This window comes from Polypterus senegalus, chromosome 1 (genome assembly GCF_016835505.1).
Source record: "Polypterus senegalus isolate Bchr_013 chromosome 1, ASM1683550v1, whole genome shotgun sequence".
Taxonomy (NCBI): Eukaryota; Metazoa; Chordata; class Cladistia; order Polypteriformes; family Polypteridae; genus Polypterus; species Polypterus senegalus.
The window spans coordinates 201,038,205-201,061,862 of NC_053154.1; the positions used below are offsets into that span (position 1 = coordinate 201,038,205).

The following is a 23,658-nucleotide window of genomic DNA, read 5'->3' on the forward strand; positions in this document are numbered from 1 at the left end:
ACTAAATTAAATATAAGAGGAGGTACCGATTTTGGTCCATCCTGTGAATCCTTGCTTAACAAAAGTATTCTTCTTTCCACTACCTCTTCATGTGTAAGAGCAAATGGCCCTAAAACCTGTAAAGTTAAAATACATTTATTTAACTGGGAATGATTAATATAATTAAAGCAACACAATGTTAGGAATCACAAGAAAACATAGGCACTAGTTGATAGAAAAAGTGATATAATACAAGAAATAAGAAAAGTCTTTACTCTGCTATATACTGTACAGTCAGCAATAAAAAGAAAAAAAAATAGCTATTAAGAAAACATAGGTACAATGCTTTTTGGGTGTGTTTTTTTTAAATAAATAGGCTTATAAAAATGAGTGCTCCAGTTGTAAAAGATAATCCATCCATCTCTTAATCCATTAAGAATAGGGTCGCAGTGCAGGAACAATCCCTGGGAAGGGAGCAATTAAATGTTTTGACAAATGTGGAGCAAAGATAGATAACTCAAAAAATGTAAAATAGAATGGGCATTTAGGAGTACCAATTATTGAAAGAACTGTTTAATAAAAATGTGATGAACCTGCAGTAAGACTTTAGAGTTTAAATGGATTGCAGTGCTAAACTGAATGGTGTTTGACACAGTCTTTCTGCTCAAACTTTTTTTTTTTAATCAGTAAAGCACGTACTCTTCTAAATATCTGGTATAACATGACATATCATTATTCATGCAATTGAAACAGATTCCAAACCAATAAGTTTCCATATTGTCAGAAGAGAAACAAATAAGCATTAACTAAGTCTATCATGTCAGTTTAGAATATCTTTTTATAAAAAAACTTACCAAAAATATGTGTTCTTGTTGTTGTGAACTCCTTGTTAAAACAGTAAACTGGAACAAACATCTCTAAGTAAACAACACTCAATGCACAATTCCACACAAGTTACATGATCTTTCTTTAGACACTGCAAGTCCATCCCCCCAGCATAACAGCACACACACATATTGACACATACCAAGCACCCTGCCATTGCACGTGCAGCATGGGTAAAGTGGAATCTGCAAAGATTTTGGCACAATTCCATTACAAAATGCATGTTTAAATGCTTTACTTAGTCTCATAATAAAATATTTATGGAAAAGTTCAAATACATGACCTGCATTTCTAATGCCAGCTGCATTGCAAAATTATTTAGGTAAAATATCACAAAGTTTACCCCTGTTATAAGGAACTTTCCAGCAGCCACATCTCTTCCTTTATTTCACATTGTAACAGTTCACAGTTCCAACATAAGGAAAAAAATTATAATTAAAAGAATATTAATTTTTAAACTGGTATGTACCACTTGTAAATAATGCACAGATAACAAAGAATTAAAGTGTTGTTTACTGTAAAAAAGGGTATTAGATACAACCAAAATTCTACCAAAAAAGTTTAATTTGTTTTATACTTATTTACACAAGTAGTTAAAAAACAATGCTCAAACTAAGCAGATCTATTAATGCGACAGCAAAATCATTTTACAGAAAGATCATTTATAAGTAACATGGAATATCTGTGTGGAATTTAAAGATCCCATATAAAAATCAGCTAATTCAAATTTAAGATTTGGGCTTTCCTGTAAAGTTTAAGGCTCTAAAAAAGGTCAATGACTTCACTCAATATACAAAGACACTTTAAATTCACCTGAAAAACTCCTGCGGATTTAAATTCTAACAAAAATGATCTACAAGACTCTATGTATCATTTTGTTTAATTACCTGTGTTATCTCTGCTGTGCTCTTTTATATTTTTGTCTACCAATAAAACGACAACTATGCTTTACATATCTCAAAAATTTGCCATTGTTTTACAATTTTGTTTCCCCTCACTCAAACCCAGAGTTGTTATGTGATGAAAAATGTACCTTTCCCATCCCATAGAATTAAAAAACTATTTTGCTTCAATTATAAAAAGGGAAACAATTCTCGAATTAGGTTATTAAAAATACAGAAACCATCAAGCTCATGAAATCCATCCTGAAATTTCCAGAGTTAAAGAAATACTAACAGTGCAGGTTTAAAAGTCCAACTATTATTATTTACAGTAAATATTCCATGAGGTGCTCTTGAAACTAGTAGGAACATTAACATTTTACTGCTATGTTTTTCCTAAGATTCAAACATTTATATAAGATCAATGTAATCTGAAAAAGGGCTGCTAAAGCATTTTCATATTTTCTTTTCTACCAGGAAAAGTCAAGCAAAATGACACCTTTTATTGGCTAACTAAAAAGATTACAATATGCAAGCATTCGAGGCAACTCAGGCCCCTTCTTCAAGCAATCACATCTTGCCTGAAGAAGGGGCCTGAGTTGCCTTGAAAGCTTGTATATTGTAATCTTTTTAGTTAGTCAATAAAAGGTGTCATTTTGCTTGACATCTCACTACATTCATAATGCCTAACACAGTACAACACCCTAGTACTACCAGGAAAAAAAACATAACTCTGCACCACTCTTATTTCAGTTTTGAAGTGATGTACACACCAAGGCATGATAGCACATCACTAATTATGAACGTACTACCATTCTATACTGATCAGATGTTGCCACTTAACAACACAGACAGACAGACAGACAGACAGACAGACAAATAGATAGAAACATAGATACACACATACAAGAAAAAAAGTCTGACTTGGCAATTACAGTCACAGTAAGGCATTATACAGACACATTGCTGTTTGTATAAAGGAATCCCAATAGCATTTCTTGACACACTTCTACTGAATAATTTGTTGGCTGAAAGTATTCAGTGTTAGTGTGTTAGAGAGAGGGAATGTACAGCATTGTTCAAAAATAGCACTTCATTTTGTTTTGATTCTCTCCTTTGCTACTATCTCTAGGTGGTACAGAGTGTGTGCCATAACTGATCCTGACTTCTACTTAGCTTGTTGATTTGGTGAGCCCCTCTTGCAAGGATGTCATTCCCCACATTAAAGGAATGCAGTCTTCTAAGAAAAAAGATCCTGTTCTGCCCTTTCTTATACCGTTTCTTCATGTGATGAGACCAGTCCAACCTGTCATTGATGTGGATCTCCAAGTACTTGTATGAATGCAGATCTCTACCACCATTCCCTGAACAGTGACCAGACATACAGGCTGTTTGGTGTGGCAAAAGTCAATAACCAGATCTTTGTTTTTGCTAATGTCAAATTGCAGACAATTATTTCTGCATCAAGCAAAAAAGGTTCTCCATATGAATCCTATACACATCGCATCTTCCTTATCAACACACCCAATGAGTGCAGAATCATCTGTGGATTTCGGTACACTACATAAAATAGAATTACTGTACATTTATTGTCTAAGACATATAGAGTAAAGAGAAAAAGAGACAGGACTGTTCTTTGAGTTTCTCCAGGGTTGTTTACATCCATATCAGAAATACAGTCTTTGAGCAGCACAAACTGTGGTCTGCCAGACAAGTAGTTCATTTTTGAGGACACCATAGGCTCTTCAAACTGTAGGTCTCTAAGCTTACCCCTTAACAAGGATGACCTGATGGTATTGAAGGCCCTTAGGAAATCAAAAAACATTTGACTATATTGAGACCTCTTACTGTAGGCTCAGGGACTCGTCCACTTAAAGAAAATGCAGACTCAAGGATTCATTGAAAAATTCTAATGTGTATACATTTATATTAAATACTGAGTTGAAAGCAAGAAACTAGGAAACTTACTTTGGCAGAGAAAAAAGATTTTTGGTGCATTGGTCGATTTTTTTGAATTTCACGAGGTTTTTATATTTTGAATTCTTAATTTTCAAGCTTTCTTTTTATATTTGTTTGGATTTTATTTATTTGAGATAGATTTTAATATTATTTTCATTTGTTTAAATTGTAACTGTGACACATTTTTATTTCAGTACTCGCTACGAGCAGACAATGGGTTGCTAGGAACTTTCACCATGACTCATGTCACAAGAACTCATTAATGAGATACAATGAAGCACAGCAGCTGGTCTGTCGAAGATATGAATTTGATCAGTGATCAAATGTGGTTCACTAATTTTGGTTTCATTGTACTGGTTATGACTTTTTGCTCTTTTGTCTCAATTCAGTTTTTATTTTAGTGTTTGGACTTTTAATAAAATAATAGAATTTCAGTGAATGACTCTTTACAATTCTTGTATGACTATAATTACAGTTGAAACCCTCTAGCAAATGGCTTCCGTCCTTTTCCAATGCTATTTTCAGTCTTTGAGAAAGAGTCATTTTTGCTTTTGATGTTATTTGCAAAAGAAACAAGTATATTCTTTCTACTTTAAACGTCACATCAGTTGGTCTTCAACACTCATAACCACAAGATTACCCAGGGCATAAGTGAATTTCGGATCTGAATGTAAGCAAGCTGAGATCAAGCATGTGTTCAGAGACTTGACACAGACTCAGAAAGATGTTTGAGAACTGAAGCAACAGCTAGGGGAGATCAGTAAACAGAATAGACCTAATTACTTAATTATAACAACTACTGTAATCCTAGAGTGAATTGATTGAGTGACTCATCTACCAGGCAAAGTGAACTAAAGCTTGGAGTCCCAGATTCCTCACCCATCTCACTGTTCACATTACCAAAGATATTGCAGAGAGTTTTTAAATTAGTTTTTCTTAATTTTTGACCTTCAACTATAAACTTGTACCACAGACAAAGCAAAGGTGACATAGATAACTTCACTGTTGGATGATAATCACTTGGAATGAACATCATCTTGCTATGATGCAAATCACTCAAGAGGCAATTTGCTGGATGGTTTTTAAAAGACCTCAAGAAAATCTTTGATTAAATCAAGCAGCAGTCAATGGATTCTTAGGGTTTAAAAAAAGAAATTTAGGCAATAGCAAGTATCTGATAACTATAGCAAGTGATGTGGGCTGGGAAGGACACATGCCTGTATCGTTTTACAAGGAAGGACTTCTTACTATGAAATTAGGAGATTTTTTTGAAGAAGTAACAGATTTGGCTTTGACAAATGATACCCATATTGAGGAAAGAAAGTTACAACAAAAGAAGAAAACAGGTACTATCTCAACGGTTTCAGCAAAAAGAAAGAAAGAATAGGTGGGAGCCAATGAAGCTAGGGGAAACAGTTGTTGCAGATACTGAGCTTCAGAGATGCATTTCTAATCACTTGTGCTTTGATTATGGAAACTCAGGAAGTGCAAAATGTCCCAAATTAATAAAAGAAAAGGGAAAAACTAAAGCTTTCACAATAAATTATGATTGGTAGAGTAAACCCAGAAGTAGAAAACAAAGAATTCATTTTTTTCGATCAAATGATTTAGAGTTAAAGTACACAGGTCTTTATAGATTCAGATTTATTAGGACTGAGTTGATTAAGAAATTATTCCTTTTTTGTTTTACCCTTGAAATACACACACCAAATGTAGTCATCTGGTAGAAAGACATTAGGCAAAATAGTTACTGTAAAGATAAAGCATTCTTTGAATTTTACGAGTTAGAGCCCTTCATTCTTCATTTATGTATTTTCTTATACCAACTCTTTAAAAACATAACTCTATTATTGATCGGATACAGAAGCACTATTTTAAAAAGGTCCATACCTCCATTAACCCGTTGGGACAATCAGCCTTTTGTTCAGATTTTATGAAAATTATCTAGATGTTTTTAATAAATAGTTGTCATTACGGCACCCAACCCTTCCCATCACTTATTGGTTATTCCATGGAATAAGTACCAGTTGCTCCTTTACTTTAATTAAAAAAAGTGTATCGATTATAGAGAGCTGAATGAGATCACTAGAAAGAACAGCTATTCACTCCTCTTTCTAAACTACTGAATCAGGTCACAGGTTTCATTGTGGTGATAAAACTAGACTTTTGTAGCACTTACAACTTGTTAAAATCCATGACGAAGATCAGTGGAACACTGGATTTAAAACACAACTTCATGACATTATAAATACAAAAGTAATGTGATATGGGCTTGCCAAGTGTTTTCTAAAACTTTTGACAAAACATTTTTGTAAATTATTAGCCATTACAGTTAAGGTTAGTTTAACGACATCTTGATATTTTCTAATATTACACAGGAGCATATTTCATACTTGACTTTACATGAAGCCTGAAAAGTGTGACTTTCATAAGTTTTTGTCTGTTTTTGGATTATGGGATATCCTAAATAGGTAAGAGAATAATTAAGAGAAAATTAACCACTGTTTTTAGATTGGGGACTGCCAGAGAGTAAGGAGTAGGTACAGAGTTTTGTGGGCTTTGCAAACTATTTCTGGTGGGTTATCACAAATTTCAGTTTTATTATTTCCCCAATGACATCACTATCAGAAAGGACTCAAAAGACGTTTTCTTGGACACCTGAGATTTAAAAGTCATTTGATACCCTTAAACAATCATTCCTTTTTACTCCAGTTTATGACACTTGGACCACACAAAATTAATTCATACTCAAGGTAAATGCCTCTAGTATCAGACAAAACTCAAATTTTATCACAAAATACAGTAATGAGCTGCATCTCTGTAGATTTTTCACAAGAAATCATTCATTAGCAGTGCAGAATTATGACATAGGAAACAGAGTTGCTGGCCACAAAATTGGCACTTAACGGATGAAGACAATAACTAGAAGTTGTTTTATAAATTTATACCAACCACAAGAACCTGCTTTATTTAAAAATCAGATCAGAAACAGAATTCTTGCCAGGCATGGTGGGCTTTGTATTTCTGTTGAATCAATGTTGTGATAACTTATCTCCCAGTAAATAAGAATGGAAAGCTGATGTCTTGTCACAGGAAGACGTCTCAAAAAATTTCACCACCTAAGAAGTTTCTAGCAACGACGCAAGTGACCAACCATGCAGACATAATAAACTACTGATTCAACTAGTGGTGTGCAGTAAACCGGTAGAAATGACACTCTGGTAAAAAACTTTTCAACCAGCAGAAAATTTTGCATTCATTCCTATTGCCGTAGGAGAAGCCACCTATGTTACTTGTTTCAAAACACAGTGGGTAGTGGGTGTTATGTTACCTTCTGCCAGCACTTCTCATAACGCACAAGCTAACATCCCCTCCGAAATTAAAGGGTAAAGAAAAGCCTCTGAAAGTATTTGCGATTTCATCTTCGATCTTTGAAGAGAAATCCCCCCACCCTATACCCCCCTTCAATCCAAAATTATTTTTTGATTTGATCATGTCTTCAGACTTTGAAGAGGGCCTACAAGAAGTTGATTAAAATTTTACGATTATTTGTTCCACTTCACACCACAGAACTTTTTAAAAAGTAGGAGAATGAAGTTATATAAAGTTAGATAAAGAAATAAAAGTTATAAGTAGGCTACAATGTGCATTATTTTTATATCTTTTAATCCATGTATGTTGAAATATTGCATATCATCAAAGTTAGAAAGCAATGGAAAGGGGGCCATTTTGCTTCATACAACTTATGTTGTTTCTTCATTAGAATATCTTTCTAAAAATGGCCACCAACACTGATTTCAGCAGAAAGAAGATTTTGAAAAATCACTAATGTGACAAGTGTGAAAGCTTTCTTTAGTAGGCTATATTGCAGAGCTTAGTTTGATAGCCTCTGCTGAGGCAGTATTCAGTCAGTACAGATCTAAAGTTTCTTTGGTTTGTCTTAGAATGTTTGTAAATTCTTCATGTTCATAAAGATATTTTGAAAGGCAATATTAAAGTCTAGTTGGGCATTTTTGATTTTGTTCAACTGGAAACCAAAAGAATTGGAAATTTTTTACTGAATCTTGTTTCAATTATTTTACTGTATAGGCTATATAGTACACATTTTCAAAGATGTTGTGCCTTTTACTGGTAAGTATAATATGTTCAGTTCTTCTTGTTTTTAATTTTGCTCAAAAAAATTATACTGAATATAAAATAATTAGATCATCTGACTCAAATCATTAAAAATAAATAAATAAATAACTTAAAACTCATTTGTTCAGGAAAGCAATTAATTTAACCTAACACTTTGACCCTTCTTTCAGTTTACCTCTCTGTCCTGTTGCTCTGAATAATTTTTATTTTTTTGTATTTTATTTTGATTTATTTTTTGTTATATCGGCCATCTGTTTTTTATCTTTATTTACTGTTTCATGCTTGTACTCTGTATCCAATGTTGTGTATCTAATCTTTTTTGTCTTCCTGTTTTTCATTCTGAACTTCTGTGAAGTGCTTTGAGCATAGGAAAAGAGATACAAAAATAAAATTTATTATTATTGTTATTACTACTTTAGTTGATTAAATCCATCCTTATGAAAAGAAACATCACAGCAGAACTACCCAATGTTTACCTATAGAATTGGGCCAACAGAAGCACCTAAACTGGATTCCGTCTGAAAAGTATATGCACAAAAATTATACTGTGCTAATTTTAAATGATATTGTGATAAAACAATTTTGGCCATACTGCCTACCCCTACATATAATCTATAATGTCACAGACCCACTGATTAGCGAAAAAGTTTTTGAGTTGGCTCAATTTACGGGAGAAATATATTGATGATGTGTGAAGTGCATGCAAATGAGAACATTTAAAAAGGTAAAATCATATGAACCAAATGCCACAGAGGGCATTTCCCTTTTCAGAATTTATATTTTCCCAGATTAGCTAACACTTGAATTCATACACATTTCTCACTTTTCTTCTGCATTGTATGTGAATATTTTAGTAAAACCATCACAGTGCCATTGCCCAAAAAACTAAATATAGACATAGTTTCTTCCTTGCTTTTGAAATACATTAATTGTAGTGTACTAAGTGTTCTAAGCCCACTCCTCTTTATGCAACAAATAAACAGGTAGACAATGGTAGAATAATTAACAAACATTTTGCTAATAAAGTTTGTGCCTTATTACAGGACTTTGAATATCTCAGGCACAAACCTTTCTCACCTCAGCTGTATGATTGCTATCACTTAACAACAAACATAATTACAGTAAATTATGTACTTTTGTACTTTTATCACATGTCACATTACATTTTAAAACTTCTGAAATGCTGATTAACTTCTGATTATTTTAATTTGCAACAGACAAAAAATCAATGTACTATTTAAATATGGAAAATAAAACTTGAAGATGAATTTTACACATAAATGGCAAGTTACACTACATTTCATGATCTCACCTCTGCAAGCTTCATTGCACCCTGATCGCCAATTTGGTTGTGTGACAGATTGAGACATAGCAGTGCACGATTGAGTCTTAAGCCCTAAAACAAAAATATTATTTCACATTATGTAATTAAACATTAAACCGCCGTGAAGTTCAAAATGCTGTTACTGAACAGAATTGATTGATATTAAAAATCAAAATGCACTTCTTATACATAATAAATCAGGTTAGTGCATGGAAACAGCCCTGGAGAGAGTGCCAGAGTGTACCTGTGATACACACACTTAGACACACACATACACATTTATATAGGGCCAATTTGGAACTGCTGATTAACCTAACCAGCCTATCTCCAAGGATGTGGAAAAAAACAAGTACCTAAAGAAGAATCCATTCCTGCATTAACACAATGTTTAAGTACCATATGGACATCAACCAGATGTGAAATTCAAACCCAGAATGCTGGATTTGTGAGGTAACAGTGCCACTTACTGCACTACTATGCCATCACAAAAACTAACATATATAAGAATCATGCATACATAAAATATTGCACGTGTAAAACGCACTATCAAAGACTCATTTTGTAAATACCAACTCACAATGAAATATAGCTCCAAAAATCAAAATATCTGATAAATGATGAACAAGCTTGTTAAGGTATAGTCTTTCTTTTTTACATCAAGTATAATCAAGATCCGCACATTCTATAAAATAGGCCAATTAAAAATATTAGTTATTCAGTATACTGTTAAACTCAATGTTTAATTAAAAGATCCATTATTTTCAAGTCATATACAGTGGTGTGAAAAACTATTTGCCCCCTTCCTGATTTCTTATTCTTTTGCATGTTTGTCACACAAAATGTTTCTGATCATCAAACACATTTAACCATTAGTCAAATATAACACAAGTAAACACAAAATGCAGTTTTTAAATGATGCTTTTTATTATTTAGGGAGAAAAAAAATCCAAACCTACATGGCCCTGTGTGAAAAAGTAATTGCCCCCTTGTTAAAAAATAACCTAACTGTGGTGTATCACACCTGAGTTCAATTTCCGTAGACACCCCCAGGCCTGATTACTGCCACACCTGTTTCAATCAAGAAATCACTTAAATAGGAGCTTCCTGACACAGAGAAGTAGACCAAAAGCACATCAAAAGCTAGACATCATGCCAAGATCCAAAGAAATTCAGGAACAAATGAGAACAGAAGTAATTGAGATCTATCAGTCTGGTAAAGGTTATAAAGCCATTTCTAAAGCTTTGGGACTCCAGCGAACCACAGTGAGAGCCATTATCCACAAATGGCAAAAACATGGAACAGTGGTGAACCTTCCCAGGAGTGGCCGGACAACCAAAATTACCCCAAGAGCGCAGAGACGACTCATCCGAGAGGTCACAAAAGACCCCAGGACAACGTCTAAAGAACTGCAGGTCTCACTTGCCTCAATTAAGGTCAGTGTTCACGACTCCACCATAAGAAAGAGACTGGGCAAAAATGGCCTGCATGGCAGATTTCCAAGACGCAAACCACTGTTAAGCAAAAGAACATTAGGGCTCGTCTCAATTTTGCTAAGAAACATCTCAATGATTGCCAAGACTTTTGGGAAAATACCTTGTGGACTGATGAGACAAAAGTTGAACTTTTGGAAGGCAAATGTCCCGTTACATCTGGCGTAAAAGGAACACAGCATTTCAGAAAAAGAACATCATACCAACAGTAAAATATGGTGGTGGTAGTGTGATGGTCTGGGGTTGTTTTGCTGCTTCAGGACCTGGAAGGCTTGCTGTGATAGATGGAACCATGAATTCTACTGTCTAACAAAAAATCCTGAAGGAGAATGTCCGGCCATCTGTTCGTCAACTCAAGCTGAAGCGATCTTGGGTGCTGCAACAGGACAATGACCCAAAACACACCAGCAAATCCACCTCTGAATGGCTGAAGAAAAACAAAATGAAGACTTTGGAGTGGCCTAGTCAAAGTCCTGACCTGAATCCAATTGAGATGCTATGGCATGACCTTAAAAAGGCGGTTCATGCTAGAAAACCCTCAAATAAAGCTGAATTACAACAATTCTGCAAAGATGAGTGGGTCAAAATTCCTCCAGAGCGCTGTAAAAGACTCATTGCAAGTTATCGCAAACGCTTGATTGCAGTTATTGCTGCTAAGGGTGGCCCAACCAGTTATTAGGTTCAGGGGGCAATTACGTTTTCACACAGGGCCATGTGGGTTTGGATTTTTTTTTCTCCCTAAATAATAAAAACCATCATTTAAAAACTGCATTTTGTGTTTACTTGTGTTATATTTGACTAATGGTTAAATGTGTTTGATGATCAGAAACATTTTGTGTAACAAACATGCAAAAGAATAAGAAATCAGGAAGGGGGCAAATAATTTTTCACACCACTGTAGTAACAATTATCTATTGAGAAATTGCACTTTCATGTGTCACTGTCTTTGCCATTATTTTCAAACACTACTGGCTTGAGAACACTCACCTTTGCAATATACAGAGCCCCAGCATCTTCAATGTGGTTATATGCTAGGTTCAGGGATGTCAGGTTCTTATTTGCTAATTTTGGTGTGGACAGTGCTTGACCAATCAGTTTAGCCCCAACCTCATCAATCTTATTATTTCTCAAAGACAGATGAGTGAGCCTGTGAGGGATGCAAGAGATATCTTTAATATTGTATATTTTAGTGTAAAGCATGCATGAAATAAACAGTTATGTCTGTTTTTGTTTTGCTATAGAAGAACATGTATTTTCTTTAGTCAGTGTAAAATATACAGTGCATCTGGAAAGTATTCACAGCGCATCACTTTTTCCACATTTTGTTATGTTACAGCCTTATTCCAAAATGGATTAAATTAATTTTTTCCTCAGAATTCTACACGCAACACCCCATAATGACAATGTGAAAAAAGTTTACTTGAGGTTTTTACAAATTTATTAAAAATAAAAAAACTGAGAAATCACATATACATAAGTATTCACAGCCTTTGCCATGAAGCTCAAAATTGTGCTCAGGTGCATCCTGTTTCCCCTGATCATCCTTGAGATGTTTCTGCAGCTTAATTAGAGTCCACCTGTGGTAAATTCAGTTGATTGGACATGATTTGGAAAGTCACACACCTGTCTATATGAGGTCCCACAGTTGACAGTTCATGTCAGAGCACAAACCAAGCATGAAGTCAAAGGGATTGTCTGTAGACCTCCGAGACAGGATTGTCTTGAGGCACAAATCTGGAGAAGGTTACAGAAACATTTCTGCTGCTTTGAAGGTCCCAATGAGCACAGTGGCCTCCATCATCCGTAAGTGGAAGAAGTTCGAAACCACCAGGACTCTTCCTAGAGCTGGCCAGCCATCTAAACTGAGCGATCGGGGGAGAAGGGCCTTAGTCAGGGAGGTGACCAAGAACCCGATGGTCACTCTATCAAAGCTCCAGAGGTCCTCTGTGGAGAGAGAAGAACCTTCCAGAAGGACAACCATCTCTGCAGCAATCCACCAATCAGGCCTGTATGGTAGAGTGGCCAGACGGATGCCACTCCTTAGTAAAAGGCACATGGCAGCCCATCTGGAGTTTGCCAAAAGGCACCTGAAGGACTCTCAGACCATGAGAAACAAAATGCTCTGCTGTGATGAGACAAAGCTTGAGCTCTTTATTGTGAATGCCAGGCATCACATTTGGAGGAAGCCAGGCACCGCTCATCACCAGGCCAATATCATCCCTACAGTGAAGCATGACGGTGGCAGCCTCATACTTTGGGGATGTTTTTCAGCGGCAGGAACTGGGAGACTAGTCAGGATAAAAAGAAAGATGACTGCAGCAATGTACAGAGACATCCTGGATGAAAACCTGCTCCAGAGCGCTCTTCACCTCAGACTGGGGCGACGGTTCATCTTTCAGCAGGACAACGACCCTAAGCACACAGCCAAGATATCAAAAGAGTGGCTTCAGGACAACTCTGTGAATGTCCTTGAGTGGCCCAGCCAGAGCCCAGACTTGAATCTGATTGAAAATCTCTGGAGAGATCTTAAATAGGCTGTGCACCAACGCTTCCCATCTAACCTGATGGAGCTTGAGAGGTGCTGCAAAGAGGATTGGGTGAAACTGGCCAAGGATAGGTGTGCCAAGCTTGTGGCATCATATTCAAAAAGACTTGAGGCTGTAATTGCTGCCAAAGGTGCATCGACAAAGTATTGAGCAAAGGCTGTGAATACTTATGTACATGTGATTTCTCAGTTATTTTATTTTTAATAAATTTGCAAAAACGTCAAGTAAACTTTTCACGTTGTCATTATGGGGTGTTGTGTGTAGAATTCTGAGAAAAAAAATGAATTTAATCCATTTTAGAATAAGGCTGTAACATAACAAAATGTGGAAAAAGTGATGCGCTGTGAATACTTCCAGATGCACTGTAAATTGATTGATAAATACTTTATTGATACAGAGGGAAAAGTTACCCTTTAACGGTACAAATGAGTGCTGTTCTGCTGACTCTGGATAATTAACAGCATAACACTGCATTGATTTACTCTAAATTAAAAATTATGATTGTCCTTAGAATGTTATACTCTACTACTATAATGCTAAAGTAAAATAGATTGCCTGATCTCAATTAGAAAAGATTGAACTGTACAAAAATAAATAAACAAACATAGTATTTTAGTACGAAAGAAAAATCATAGTGTTATGTTATGCAGAAAATTAAAATATAGGCAGAAAACCAAGCATAAGCAAAAGGATGCAAATTTAAAATCACTTCATTTGTCTGTGCATAAGCTGTAAGAATGTGTCCTTGTGAACGCTGTAAGTTTAGAATGCATGTTGAAAGGCATTTCAAATTTAGGGCGGAGTGGTGAATCTGAGGCAAAGGATCTGCGCTGGTATCCTGAAGGTTGCCGGTTCGAATCTTCGTCACTGCCAAAAGAGATTCTACTCTGCTGGGCCCTTGAGCAAGGCCCTTAACCTTCAGTTGCTCCAGGGGCATTGTACAATGGCAGACCGTGCGCTCTGACCCCAAGAAGTATGCGAAAACTAACAAATTGTATACTGTAAGGCGAAATAAAGAACAAAAAAAAATTCAGTTCTTCACAACAGGCTGTTAAGATGCAGGCACAATGGTGTCCTTTCTGACATATTAGATCTTGAAACAGGAGAAAGCTAGTTCAGCCACCACAATAGGCTCACCTTGTGACCTTAAACTAGTCACATTACTTCAGTTGAGTAAACAAATATACCATTATGAATTGTTAGTTGATTTGTAAAGCAATATTAAATAAGCAAATATGAAGACTGCAAAACTAATTTATATAGAAATAGTAATTCATACACTTCACATATTTAAAATTTATCAAAGAAAATAACCAAGTCTTGTTTTATAAAATAGCTATATACAGTAAATACTCCAAGACGTCTAAAAAAAAAAAAAAAAAATATATATATATATATATACTGTATATATATACATATATATATATATATATACATATACACACATTTATTTATTTTCAGTTGGAGCACAAGTAGAATAAGGAACTTAGTCACTATCAAAATGAGAATTTCAGGCAACTATAGAAAATGCATCCATTTGGTTTTAAATCCAGTAACATCTGTGCATTCAGTATTAATGAAATAGGACTGGCTCAATGTAATCCTGAACTAGAAAAGTAAATTATAAAATGGATACAGTATATGGATGGCTAAATATTTTAAAAAAGAACATAATTATTCAAATTTAATGTGTTTTCTAAAGGCTATAATACTATATTAACTTATGGCACTTACACGCTTTCTTCAGAGATTAGAAGGGCATACGCCTGGGATGGAATAGGAGTTCCTTCTAGTACCACTTTTCTTTATAAAAAAGATCAAAAAGATTAACAGTGCATCTTTTTATAAATTTAGAAATATCTTAAAGCATAATCTGATTTTTCATTTTTATGTTAGCAAAATGTTCCCTCTTGTACTAGGATAAACAATCAACATTTGCAAAAATTATGAAAATTTTATATTAGACTCCCACAAGCATTTTAGAGCAGAAAGTAACATTTTCTTTCCAGCTAGGGCACATTATGGTTTGAGAAACAGCAATACTGCGGTGGGCTGGCGCCCTGCCCAGGGTTTGTTTCCTGCCTTGCGCCCTGTGTTGGCTGGGATTGGCTCCAGCAGATCCCGTGACCCTGTAGTTTGGATATAGCGGGTTGGATAATGGATGGATGGATGAATGGAAACAGCAATGCTTATGCAGTTACTCCTACTGCTGAAAAGACAGAACAGTTGGCATCTACACAAAATGTGACTGCAATAAAGGGTTAAAAAGGGACAGCAAAGGGGTGTTCAAATCTAGTAACATCCAATGCACTGCTTATTATTTGTATGCATCAATTTTCATTGTAATTATTTATATCCAAAAATCATGCTTTCCTGAACTGAGATGGGATACTTTTTCACGAGTAAATATTAGATGAAAATTTCACATATAAAAAGGAACAAGAGGTGGAAAAACATCCATATATAACCATCACTTCTAAAACAAATTTATGGTCTAATTTAATAGCAATATTGAGCATACCTTTAACTCTATGGTAATGCCAGAATTTCTCAAATTCCACATATTAATATGACCATTAATTTGTCTATTTGTATGCCAGTTTTAAGTGAATGAGTACTAAATACTAACTCCAGCAATGTTTAAATCAAGAAATATTGGTGGTAGTACATAGGTTTAATTTAATTTCGCTTAAAATACTTGACGAATATAATCTTTTTATAACAGAGATAAAAACTTGATTATTGCAAATATTATTGCCTTATCTGGTTTATAGTTTCTTCAAACCTGACTGGATAGGTGTGAGCCAGGCAATACCTAATCAGTGTATCACCAACCAAGATTCAATGTCAGAAACATAGTGTCTAGTCTGCAAATTAAACTACTGCTACAATTGTTTCAGATGATGGCTGTAAATGTCAGTTTATTTAATTAAACAAAAATACATCTATGTATACTCTTGCTTTGAATAACATTCAGAGCTTATCAATATCCTAGAAAACATTTTTTTTCCTGGGGACAGCCAGAATATGTCAAAGAATATGAAAAAATATATTAACCAAGCACAAAGTTTTAAAATATATAGTGAAAGTAATGTGTCATAGGGCAGTACAGTGGTCTGTGCTAGTACCTCACACATTCAGTAGATGGAGTATGAATCCAGGCTCTGTCACTGCCTGCACATTCTCACTGTATTCAAAATGCACATTTTTTCATGTTAACTGACAATTTTAAATTGGTTGCACATGAGTGACTAAGGGTGAATATTTCAGTGTGTGTGATATGGATGGATGTAGAATCTAGACTAGTTTTTTTTTTGGACCAGATATTTTTGAGATTGGCTGCATGACTATACGATCAGGAAACTGGATTAAGTATGTGCTGTAAATTAATAGACGGACAACTGACACTTTCTGGACCCTAGATTTACATATGTTTAATTTACTTCAATAACTTCAGTTTTATAAGTGTCCACTTGTCTGCAAAAAAATGTTTTCATTGTATGGATATATTTCTAGTTAAAAACTCACCTGAGGCACACACATAAAGACAATGTGGCACTAAGGGAAGATAAAGTCTCATCTGTCAGTCCCACATTCCAAAAACTTGGAATAAAAAAAGGGGTGGAATTACTAATTCAGTTGATTTTATTCAATGGTGTTAAATACTGCAGAATGTAAAAGGAACACAAAGTATTGAAAAAAATGTATTTGACATAATGTTTTCAATGAAACACAAAATGATAAAGAAATGTAACACTTTTGTAAGTTTTTCCCCGATAAATAAAATTAACCTTGTTAACTTTATTCTGTTTTCCACAACAAACATAAAGTTGCAATAACAATTTGCCAGGAAGAAAATATGCAAATAACTATAGTTTTTCAATCGTTTTTCTTTTTTTAACAGTTAAATTAATATACTGTAAATCATAAACTGCTTTACTGTAATTATAAAATTAACAATCTTTTTAATCAAATATTCTAAGGGGGGGGGTTCAGCAAATATCATTGCAAAAAGAATTTGGTATATATGGATTTAAATTAAGAAGATAAGGTTTGGTATATATAGATTTTAAAAATAAGAAAGACTAGTACTCACTTAATTCCCTGCAAACTGGACAGACTAGGAAGACACTTGTTAAAAACTCTGATCATTCGATCATCAATTTTCCAACCTGTAAAATTTTGACATTAATGTAAATTGTACGTAATAGCAACATAAAACAATAAATATTCATTTGTTATTGAATTCAACTCATATTAAGTACACTTCCAAATAACAGCTTAGTATGCATAAATCTGTGCGTTCGCCCACTGCCACGGTCTTCCACTCCATAAATCCCGATCAGCATGAAAAGTAACACACATGCACGCGCCTTCTGTCCCACCCAGTCTCCTCCCAGAATTATGCCTCTTTGAATATGCAAATTAATATAAACAGCCCTTAAGCTCAGCGTTCTGTGAAAAGACAATGGCAAAAGCAAGAGGGAAAATGTAAGAATTTCAGCGAATACCAATTGCAGGCAAAGAAAAACAGTGGTATAATCAACAAAAGGAAGTTGATCGAGTGACATAGCGTGTTGGAGAAACTTGAAAGCTCAAGTTCACAGAGTCGCACAGTGCCCGACATAAAAAAGAAGTTCTCACATATCAAAGTCGCTGTGAAAAGGTGAGACATAGCCCACCATCTGAGTGTCATATGAAAGCTTATTAGGGTACAGAGAAAAAAAAAGGCACATAGTAGGAATAAAGCATGAAATGTTAACTTCAATCTCCAATTTAATCACATAGTTTATTTTGTCATTAAAGTAGAACATCATAAACTTCATCTTAAAATCGTTTAATTTACTAGTTTATCAAATCCCATCGTAACTAAAGTAGCACGTTAAATACTTTGTTTTTGTATTTGATCTTTTGCTCTATGTGTGTGAATCACTATGTGCTTCCGCTTTCTCTTTCTCCAACTGGACACAGAATCCATTACATTCGTGATATTACAGCTCTCTGAATAATTAAAATACTGAGATGTATGCGTGATATCTTTTTCATGATGATAGGAGTTAAAGCATGACATTAAACAGGGGAACACGGTGCATGATTGTGTGCGACCTTCGATGAAATTATTGTAGCAGTACTGTCTCTTTCAAACATACTAATCTCCAATTCCTGTCCTTACTTTTCTTTCTCCCAATACCCAATCGCCACACAATCAGCTCTGTAATAGACGCTAGGCCATCTGTATGCTTACAACGACGATTCTTCAAAACTTTTAAGGAACTTTGAAATATCTTTGTAGTACATGTTTAATTATTCTATTCATCTATCCTTCCAGCATTGCGTCAGCCCCTGAAAGAATACAGCACAAGGTAGGATCAATCCATGAACTAGCTAGCGCTGTGGAACTGTGTCCTCACATGTTTAATTATTAACAATACAGATTAGTTAAATGAAGTTAAAGTTTTATCCATATAATATAATAAACATATTTTGCTGCATTTCAGCTTAAAAATGATATTCTCATCTTATGTAAATACGCGCTTTATAAAGTGGCACAGGCTGTGCAATATTATTACTGTAGTGCAAGTTTACAGTGAGGTAATTGTACTTATAAGTGCAAACAGTTCTACAAGGAACAATTAATTGAGTGCGTTTATAGTTCTTGGGATGAAACTGTTTCTGAACCGTGAGGTCCGTACAGGAAAGGTTTTGAAACGTTTTGCCGTGGCTGAACGGTAAGCGTGTGCTTGATGCTGTATACTGATAATTCTCTTTCCGATCAGCTGCTACTGTGATTCCCCACTCAGATACAGTGATATAAATACTCCGAGTGGTGCAGTGAGAGTAATATGGAAAAAGATGATCCGCTGTGGCAACTCCTAACTGGAGCAGCTGAAAGAAGAAGAAGAAGGTGCAGTGAGAGTAACAACGCTAAAGCAGTTATGGTATTTGGAATACTATGGCTATTCCCTGGACCATTATATTGTTACAAGTTAATTACAATCAGATGCATTACACTAATAAACAATATGCGGTTAGTTTCAGTGTATTTATAAAGCCTCGGCAGGAACGTGGATCTAAGAAATAAAGAGTTACCACACAGGGACAGTAGCACTGCTTTGACACTGGGTGCCGCCAATCTGCAAAACTACTGTAAGTGGAAAACTTGCGTATGAAAGGGTATGAGGTACCGTGGAAAAGTGCGTGGCTTATGCCAAGTGTAGGTTTTATACATCGTGATTTGAACATGGAAACGTTCTTACGCAACATTTCTGTACGTACGCACCGTTTATACATGAGGCCCCAGGTTCCTAAGGTGTATAACTGAAACCCAGAGAGTAGGTTTCCAAATACAAAATGGAAAAAGCACCACATCATTAAGAAACAAAGGCAAGAGAGATCCCCAGTAGGTACCTTGATTTAGGATGTTCTGACAGCATATACCGTAATTTGGAATATGTTGTACAGTAAGTAAGGAAGTCATTAGTTTTATTTGTACAGAAGTAAAAAAAGACAACAGCATAATCAGAAAAGAGCTTAGGATGCATAAATATATGCAACGCCATACTAGACTAAATGTAAAATTCTGGAACACTCTCACACATTAGTCTCTGTATTACAGTATATTTTTTAACTTTGCCTACATATACACTATACATTACATGTACATTTTTGAGATGGCTGAAATTTCAGCTTCAAGCTTTCAGTGTGTTTGTGTTTTAAAAACCTTTGAAAATGATTCCATATTCAAGTATTTCTGCAGACATGACATCTCAAAAACTCACAATTTTTGAGATCACTCAAACAAAATGAAATATAAACATTTATTGGCATTGTAAAAATTCTACAGTCCTGTTAATTTTTGGGCACACTTCTACAGTTCATTTTGTTCTAGAAAGATTATGATTTTTGTGGACATTTGTGCCTCACTTGCAACAAATCTGGGAAAGAAGAACACCTGTTTTTAGCAAGATATGATTGTTTCATTTAATTCCACATAACAAAACAATTCAATGCTCAAATGACATTTTATGTGGGGGAAAGTCTAGCGCTGAATACATCAGATTTTTTTTCTCGTAAACATTTATTTAAATACCTCTGATGTGCACCTCTCGTACAGATTTGGGATCATCAGACTCCAGTTCCACTTGCAATCGGGGTCTAAAATATAAGAAACTGTCTGAAGGACATGCCGGGCTTCCAAGTAAACTTGTTTGTGACTGACCTTCCTCTAAAGAAAATGAGAAAAAAAGGAAAGAACTGCAATTTTTCTGATATATTTTTATTTAAATCATATTTAACAGACCAGCATTTAAAAAATTGCACATGTAATGCTTTAAGCAATAGTAGTGAGTATTCTAACATACCTAGAACACTTTTATCAATAGCTGATGTGACAGTTGGACGGGGTCGTGGGGTCACTAAAGGGAACTCCTTCATGTCAATGAGATTACATAGTTCAGGAAAATCATTCTCCAAGATTCCAGTGCATTGGTAGTCTTCTGGAAAAAAAAAGGTTGAAGAAAAATATACTATGAATACTATCAGGATCAATAAATGAAACTGAGCAAGGGTCAGGAAACTAAATATTTAACCAAAAAAAGAAGACAGTCTTGTGTTATCTTCCATTACAATGTGGCAATAAAATAAATAAATACAAGTCATATATCATAGCTGTTTAAGAATCTTAATTTAATTAAAAAGTTAGAGCAGGACAGTCAGTATAACACTCTAGACCCCACCTATTCATCTATTATTAAATCTGTTTTATTTTCTTCAGCTGTGCTAGAGTCTATTCCAACAGTATCTGGGGAAAAACAACAAACCTTAGATGTCTTTAGGGCATGGGAGGCTGAAGGATGGTCTACATCAACAGTATATGTAAATTCCACACAGACACTGACTAGACTCAAGATACAAATCTGCAGTAAGACTCTGGAGGTGTGATGCAGAAGTAGCACTAACCACTGCCACCATGCCTCCTTATACTGTAGGTAAAGTAAAATTGCTCTCCTTGACTTAGAATTAGTCAGAGAACTAAGTACTGTAGTTTAGAAAAACCTGTTATTTTTTTCTTACCTATGGTTTGCAAAGCTGACTTTTCCTGTAACTTGCTTGCTGGAGTAGAGCAAAAACAGAAGAGAAAAGGAAAAATAAATCCCTCCACCAGTTGTTAATACAAGTCCCAAGGAAAAAAAAACATGCAATAATTCAAAGAACTTGGAGGTCTGTGAAAGCAGGAAATACAAAAATGAAAGCAAAAAGTAATCTGTTTATATTCATCCAGATCTGTTAGACTGAATTTGCTATAGGGAAGTTAACTGTAAGAAAAAAGGAAAAACAAAGATAAATTTAGGCATGTATTTAATATATCCAAAAAGATGGACATGCCATTGAAAAATATTTTAAGCCCAAACCAGAGAACAGTGAAGACAGTAAATCCAAGAATGATGAATATATTTAATTTCTGATTTCTTAATTTCAGTACAGCATTCCTCTCTTCTTTTCAACCCACAAATATTACACTGTCACTAAGGATAGACATAAAATATTGGACAAGTTCATTTTTCCCAAAATGTATTTGTTAACTGGGTCTTCCTAATTAACAACAATTCAGAAGATGAGAAATATTAAAGACATTAGTCAGTTTTCGGGTTTGCATGATGAATTGATAAAACAATCATTTGCATATTTTGCAACAGATAATAAGTCATTGTTGAATACTTTGTACCTTCAGTAAATCAGGGAACATTCACCTGTTATCCAACCATCATTCCTTAGAAAATAGACATTTTCAATATGACATACATCACAATCTAGATTAACTTTAAAACAGAGAACACAATGCTCACATTCATAACAACACACTGTACCTGACATAAGGTGTAGTGTTTCCTGATTCATGTTTGTTTAGAAATCCGTCCATCTATCCATCCATCCATTATCCAACCCACTATATACTAACACAGGGTCACGGGGGTCTGCTGGAGCCAAACCCAGCCAACACAGGGCGCAAGGCAGGAACAAATTCCTGCCAGCTCACCGCAGTTGTTTAGAAATGAAAACTAAAATGTGTGTACAATGTAGAAAATAAAAATGGCTTACCTGCAGTCCTGGTGCCATCCTCTTCACTAACAGGAGCCCCCTTATCCCCCTTATCTTTAAGGACTTTTTCCACTTTTCTCCCCATTTCTACCTTCCGAATCACACTGTGGGAGACAAGCACTGGCATTAAAGACAATGTGTCAGGCTGGTTCTGGCAATCCAAAAGCATTATGTTATATAACAAAGGCAATTTGTGCTGCATCTCCAAATAAAAACAGAGAAATCATTGGGTTGTGATGTTAAAGAATTTAAAAATGACACCATGGCATGATAATGAATGTTTCATGTCTGCTTAGCTGTTAATCTATAGAATTTTTTAATAGTGAACTTAAGTGTCAATCACTTTCTATTTTTTATAACTAATATAATTTTCATATTATTATATTAGAAAATGTAATGGTTTTAGAAACTTTCCATTTACTCTGTACACTTTATTTTTTGAAAGTTATTATTATGATTATTTATCTATTACCAGCAGGAGTACCAACCTATTTTGTCGGGACAAATACAAGCAAGAATACTCAGGACTGCCTGGCAGGGGCACAAACAAAATTTTTATTGAAACCTAGCTTATAGTGTTCCCCTTGTCAACTGAAGGATTTGTGTAAAATTTGCTGGAGAATGAATCAATGATGTGGAAATGTATAAAAGATAAACACACACACACAAACACAAATTCAGCTCTATATATTATATTATTATTGATTCTATAACATATTGCCCTGCAAGCAGGTCCTCCAATTTGCAGGGAGAACTCGGGGGTTGGTGGCAAGACTGGCAATCCAGCCACAGTAAAAAACCTCACATTGCTCCGTTCCATTCAAACTAGTATGGTGCTGAGGTGTCACCTGTTGCACGTCTGCACTGTGGTCCTAATTTGGGATCCTGAGGTGATTTGTCGTGTGGTGGGTGCAGCAACGTGCTGTATCAGTGGATGCTCCCAACCTCTCTCTCTCCTCCTCTATAACATATTGTTAGTCTAGTATATTTTTCCTCTTTTATATATTACTAAAGGTAACTGATATTGTAACTTTTGTGTTTAACTCAAATTCATTATAAGAAATGTGCTATATTAAAATGTATTACTATTATTTTATTAATAAATTGAGCTCTGCAGTAAGAGGGCCCATTAAAAATGTTATCTTCTATTTATCAAATTCCAGGTCAGGATCTAGCAGCAATGGGAATAGTTCAGCAACCACCCTTAATGTAGTGCTATTCTATCTCAGAGCACACACACTAAAACACTTACTTATATAAATGTAATCTGCATTCACTAACAAACATAAATCACATGAATCAGTGATGTTTATTGATAGCATAAATACCATTCATGGAGAGAATGTGCATACTCCAC

At 35.0% G+C, this 23,658-nt stretch overlaps 1 protein-coding gene across 4 annotated transcripts in view; it reads right to left on the bottom strand.

Annotated features, from left to right (window-relative positions):
* The window catches only part of lrrc71 (leucine rich repeat containing 71), a 69,064-nt gene that overhangs the window by 31,367 nt on the left and 14,039 nt on the right, over positions 1 to 23,658 (bottom strand). For 2 of the 4 annotated variants that reach the window (XM_039741830.1, XM_039741837.1), the window contains exons 2-11: positions 22,302 to 22,405; positions 21,276 to 21,314; positions 20,564 to 20,698; positions 20,293 to 20,427; positions 17,299 to 17,374; positions 16,731 to 16,805; positions 14,937 to 15,005; positions 11,644 to 11,803; positions 9,154 to 9,237; positions 27 to 116 (exon numbers count right to left, since the gene is read on the bottom strand). In XM_039741830.1, coding sequence (XP_039597764.1) covers positions 27 to 116; positions 9,154 to 9,237; positions 11,644 to 11,803; positions 14,937 to 15,005; positions 16,731 to 16,805; positions 17,299 to 17,374; positions 20,293 to 20,427; positions 20,564 to 20,698; positions 21,276 to 21,314; positions 22,302 to 22,405 — 967 coding nt within the window. Of the gene's footprint in view, positions 1 to 26; positions 117 to 9,153; positions 9,238 to 11,643; positions 11,804 to 14,936; positions 15,006 to 16,730; positions 16,806 to 17,298; positions 17,375 to 20,292; positions 20,428 to 20,563; positions 20,699 to 21,275; positions 21,315 to 22,301; positions 22,406 to 23,658 lie in introns of those variants that run through there. The other 2 variants (XM_039741853.1, XM_039741845.1) reach the window with 2 other exon arrangements.